The following is a 6,000-nucleotide window of genomic DNA, read 5'->3' as shown; positions in this document are numbered from 1 at the left end:
ATGTAAACGTGAGATTAGAGATCAAACTAAAACTAAGTCATACACACCCAAAACCATAACTGATCATAAGAATACCATTTCATACAAACCCAAAACCATATAAATTCACTAGAGGTATGTATAAACAACATATAGATGTTTCAAAAAAAAACTAGATATACAATACTAGAAACAGAATTACCCAACATACAAACCTTAATATTTTATGGACTATCAAACCGGTCATTTTTATATTGATTATTCAACTGATCAAATAATTTGAAATGCCATCGATTTTACCGCTCACCTTAAAATTCTTACTACAATGTTTATGGCTCACAACATTTTACGGACGTTCCTGTTACATGAAACAATGATGAAATACATAGTTTAAACAATAAACAAAAGTAGTTAAGATGGAATCGTTAAATTTTTCGTTTTCTAAAATTTTTATATACTGTAAAACATGAGTCGCACGGGTGAAGATCTAGTTGACAATTAATACTGAACACAACAACTTTTTTTGTTCACATTTTTAAAGTCTACTGATAAGTTGTACAAAAAGCTTTAAAACATGACTAAATCGCTCTATAGAGTTTACTTATACCAAAACCATGAGCATGGAACCTATAGCTAATGTGGTGCAAATACAATTCCTTAGATGTGTATACATCACCACAGAACACGTAACTGCTTGCAAACACAATTTCAGAAAACTTTTTAACCTTAAGAAGAAGAATTGCACTCTACAAAAGCAAATGCAAATAGATATTTTGTTCATTTGACTACAACGATCTTAAAGTCAAAAACAATGTCTGCAGCTTTTAATAAAAGTTAACAAAAAGGCTTTTGTGAAAAAGTTTGCAATCTAAATTAACAAAAGCCTCCCTTAATTTATGTTTTATTGTTTGACCATAAGAATATCGGTACATAATCATTAAGGAACTTGTTGGAATTCTTTACCTTATTTCCATGCATATCTTACACATACACCTAGCCCTATATGTCGTATGTATATCATGACACTGTCGTTGAGCGGATACTGATGCTTGGCTGCAAATTTAAGTGAAAGGAAGAATAAACTATGAGTTTAGAGACACTCTTCTCTATGCTATTTTCAAACCTATGATGTGACTAAGTAATCCTAACCAACCCCTCGGCGCGAGGCGGACCATTTGGTACTATGGGGAATTAGATACCCCAATTGCTTGGCCAGCGGTTCAAACCCGAGTGCGTATTGAGGCCGAAGCTCTCTCAACACCACCAGGCCAACCCCGCTGGTTTACATAAAAATAGAGTTTGAGTGTATTATCCATGACGTAGAGATTGTGGACATCTCGATCTACTACACATGACTTGATCTCTTGTAAGAATCACTTTCCCTCTTCTTAATCTTACAAATCTTTTCTCTTCCTTTCATTTCCACTAAGCTCGTACATAGCTCCTTCCTTGAGGAGGTGTTCAAATGTGTAAAGGCTATGCACGGTTCCGAAACCTTAGATGAGCAGTGTTTGATCGAAGGAAGATGAATCAAGAGAATTGTGAAGTTATAATAAGTTGCCGTTATAACAACTGAAAAATAGTAGCGACGGATGATAACTATAACTGCCTTTACATCAACTATCAAGACAACATCTGCCATGTTTGGAAGCATAAAGCAGGAGAAAGGGGTTACCATTGTTTGGGATTCCGTTGCAGTGATGCTGTTAATCACAGAGAAGGAAAACATTTACAGAGGCATTGCTCGGAGGTTTGGAGATCCCAAGAGTCAAGGCGATTGAACCCACCAGTTGTGTTAACGATGATAAACCTAAATCCAAAGGCCCAGTTTGATAAGAGAATAATAGCCCAGTTAAAAAGCTCATCGTTTCAAAATCGAAAAAAGTAAAAGACACTGGGGGATTGATTGGCAGAACTGTAGAAGTAGGAACGTAGCTGTAGAATTTAAGCTGTAATTTTTATTGTTGTAGTTTTATATTTTTTGCTGTAAAAAAATACTACAGTTCCTAAACCACTTTAAAAGTTGCTTTAATAAAAAAAGTAAAACATGAACAAAAAAAACGGCCGTAGATGCTGTAGCAAGGTTTTAACTTTAAAATTAAAGCTATGATTGGTTAGGATTAGTGCTTTAAAAATAAATAAAGCTAAAGTCTTAAGTTAAAGCCCAACCAATCATCACCATTATCCCGTGGCGGTTTTTGCCCTATGGGTTTGACGCTTAGAAGAGAGCTAAGTCTTTTATTATTATAGATATTTACCATAATAATTTGACAACATTTTTCTTACGTGTTAACCAAAATAATTTTACAAGTTTAAATAAAATTCATTTATTCATGACAAGAATTCAACAGGTTAATAATTTTTTTTTATTTGTTTACAAAATCAGTTAGACGTGGACAACAAGATACCTGTTTGGGTACGTTTTTTTGGTTTAAAATTAAACTTTGTTCGGATATTATAAACTTTTGGATGGGGTTCGGACTCGGATCCTTCCGGGTCCGGATAGATTTGTATGAACTTAAAAATATCCAAATAATTTATGTGTTTAGAAATTTTATTAAACAATTGATAAAAACGAGAAGATTAACACCCGCACGAGCATGCGGATTAAGCTATAGTTAGTGTTAAAGCTAAAGTTATAAATGCTCAGAAGTTAGGAAGTCTAATTTTCCTTTCTTAGTAGTTACTTATGCTCAAAAGAAAAGAACAAAGACGAGCGAGGAATAAAGAAAAGAAAAAAAGGAGAAAGATATTATATTTGATTATAAGCAAGGAATAACAAACCTGTAGTATAACATTATCGACACTTGGTGGTCTTTCTATGTCAAGACCACATATACTTGAAAAAAAAAAACTTTGTGGAAGAACGTTCACTAGCCTAGAACTGTCCCGTGTGAATTAAACTAGTTTCGGTTCACGTGAATCTCTGCGTCAACTGAAGGAGACAAGATGGGTGATATGTTTCCACCACGTTTGAAGAAGTTTTGGGACAAATGGAACATTCGTGGAGTCATAATGCTCAGTCTATTCCTCCAAACAATCCTTATCTTCTTTGCACCGAGCCGAAAACGCACAGCAAAGAAGCTCTTCCTCGTGCTCATATGGTCAGCTTATCTTCTTGCTGATTGGGCGGCCGATTACGCAGTGGGACAAATCTCAGACAGTCAAGAAGAAGCTGCTGACAAACGTGACAAGACCCGTGAGCTGTTAGCTTTTTGGTCACCTTTCCTTCTCTTGCACCTTGGAGGTCCAGACACCATTACAGCACTTGCCCTGGAGGATAATGAGCTTTGGAACAGACACTTGTTCAGCCTTGTCTGCCAAGCGGTCGCTACAGTCTACGTGATATTGTTGTCCACACCGAACAGGCTTCTGATTCCGACGGTTATCATGCTTTTCGGCGGAGTGATCAAGTATGTCGAGAGAACATCAGCCTTGTTCTCAGCGAGTCTTGACAAGTTCAAGGACTCTATGCTCGAGGATCCTGATCCTGGTGCTAACTACGCGAAGCTCATGGAGGAATATGCTAATAAAAGGGATATGAATATGCCAACCGAGGTCATTGTCGTGGAGGATCCAGAGAAAGGGCGTGAAGGCAATACACCCGCTAGACCCATCGCTGATCTCACCAACCTTCAAGTCGTTCAGTATGCTTTCAAGTACTTTAAAATCTTCAAAGGTCTTATTGTTGATCTTATCTTCACTAACAAGCAACGCGACGAGAGCAGGAAGTTCTTCGACTCTCTGAAGGCAGTAGATGCTCTAAAAATCATCGAAGTCGAGCTCAGCCTCATCTACGAAAGCCTCTTCACAAAAGCAGAGATTCTTCATAACAGGACCGGAGCTGTGTTCCGGGTTATAGCTCTAGCGTGCCTTGTCTCCTCCCTCTGTCTCTTCAGTCTTAAAAACGAAGCTCAGTACGAAGGATTCGATGTTGCTCTTACTTACGCGCTGCTCATATGTGGAATAGCTCTTGATTCCATCGCTCTTCTCATGTTCTGTGTCTCTGACTGGAGCATCGCTAGACTGAGGAATCTCAAGGAAGACCTGGACGAGAAAGACCCTTGGGCTTGGGTAGACACAGTTCTCAACTGGATCCTCGGTTTCAGGACGCTGAGGTGGAAAAGATCCATATGTTTCATGGATGGACATGAAGTTCTCGACAGGAACTTTATGTTTCGCAGATGGTCTGAGTATGTTCATGCTTACAACTTGATTGGTTACTGCTTGAAGATACGTCCCAAGAGAATCCATCCTACCAAGGGTATGATACACAGTTTCATTCAATCTTCCGGAACTCGCCAGTTTTGTAATTATTGGATTCACCGTACTTTAAGCAACTTGAGCAAGTGTAACTGCATCCTCCTTCCATTAAGCAACTTGAGCAAGTGTAACTGCATCCTCCTTCCAGTGTCTTTACTTCGTCACCAGCTTGCACGTTTGATCACCAAAGTCCTAGATTTTTTCGGTCTTACCGAGTTGGTTGAGGAGATAAGATTCACAACCAGTGATCGACTCACGAGAGAGCTGTGGGAGTTCATATTCAATCAGGTGCAACACAAACATCGTTTTGCTGAAGATACAGAGAGTGCCAAGAGTATATCTTCAGCTAGAGGAGACTGGACTTTAGTTGAAACATCAAGCAAAACGACAGAAGGAGGACCAGACCATGCGAAGCTTCTGAAATATGTGACTGAAAAGGATTATGATCAGAGCATCCTCATGTGGCACATCGCTACAGAACTCTTGTACCAACGCCCCGAAGAAGAAGAAGTCACAAACAAGGCAGAATACACTAACCGAGAGTTCAGCAAAATCCTTTCTGACTACATGATGTACCTCCTTATCATGCAGCCTGCACTCATGTCATCTGTGTCCGGAATCGCAAAGATACGTTTCCTTGACACATGCGCAGAGGCAAACGAGTTTTTCGAGAGGAGGCATATCAATAAAATAAGGCATAAGAAAGAGAACCTGGTGAAAGAAGCTAGCCGAGCTATTCTCTCTGTCAAAACATTTGTTGAGCCTATGGATGTGAAAGGAGACCGAAGCAAATCTGTGCTGTTTGATGGAAGCGTGCTTGCACAGGAGCTGATGAAGTTACAAAACGGAAGAGAGAGCATGTGGGAGGTAGTGAGCAAAGTGTGGGTTGAGTTGCTTTGCTTTGCAGCAACTCATTGTGACTCTCAAGAACATGCCTCTCAGCTCAGCAAAGGTGGTGAGCTTATTAACTTCGTCTGGTTGTTAATGGCTCATTTTGGACTCGGAGACCAGTTCCAAATCAACAGGGATGATGCTAGAGCCAAACTGATCGTGGCCAAGTGATTAGTCCAAAAAAGAAACTACACAAAAATCATCAATAAACTAGTTTCTTTGTGTGTGCGTGTGTGTTTTTTTTTTAATTTTCACTTCCTTGAATAATCTGCACTTGTAGTGTAGTCAACTTATTCGATGTTTATTGAATATGAAAATCATCTCTTTTGTTAGTTTATTATTACCATTGATAATGAACTTGCCATTTTTCGCGTGTGGTTTCTGAGGTCTATCTGTTTTCATATTAATATTTAGTGTATTTGAGATATGTATCATGCTGTTAGATATATTTTTACTAAATATTTTGAAATGGTAAGAAAAATAGAAATAAACTTTATTGTGAATATAAAACTAATAATACAGTGGTTTGTTGATACTTATATAAACACTATATATATTATTAATTTATTATTCTACTGGGGCGATATATTGAAAGAGAATTTTCTAAAAATATTATTTAATATTAGCAGAAAATTAGAAAATTAGCGTTTTTAGGAAAAGAAGATGATCCTCCTAGAGAAAATTGCTTCATTCAGTATTAATGCTATCTATTATAAATCCACAAGAATTATTGATGTTTTATATTTTTTATAATTTTTTTTAAAAAATATAAAGACTATTATAATTTAAAAATTAATTTATATATTTCAAATTAAAACTAAGACAATTCTTTTAAATATGCATTTTTAAGTTTTTGTTACCAAAATA

At 37.3% G+C, this 6,000-nt stretch overlaps 1 protein-coding gene across 1 annotated transcript; it reads left to right on the top strand.

Annotated features, from left to right (window-relative positions):
* The first annotated feature begins 2,803 nt into the window (after positions 1 to 2,803).
* On the top strand, positions 2,804 to 5,499 carry LOC106301412. Its single transcript, XM_013737799.1, has one exon. It carries the CDS (start codon positions 2,929 to 2,931, stop codon positions 5,302 to 5,304), a length of 2,376 nt encoding a protein of 791 aa, XP_013593253.1. The 5' UTR covers positions 2,804 to 2,928; the 3' UTR covers positions 5,305 to 5,499.
* The last annotated feature ends 501 nt before the right edge of the window (positions 5,500 to 6,000 follow it).

The sequence above is a fragment of the Brassica oleracea genome, chromosome C7 (assembly GCF_000695525.1).
Source record: "Brassica oleracea var. oleracea cultivar TO1000 chromosome C7, BOL, whole genome shotgun sequence".
NCBI classification, from domain to species: Eukaryota; Viridiplantae; Streptophyta; class Magnoliopsida; order Brassicales; family Brassicaceae; genus Brassica; species Brassica oleracea.
The sequence above is the reverse complement of the archived record's forward strand: the minus strand, read 5'-3'. Positions and strand labels throughout refer to the sequence as shown.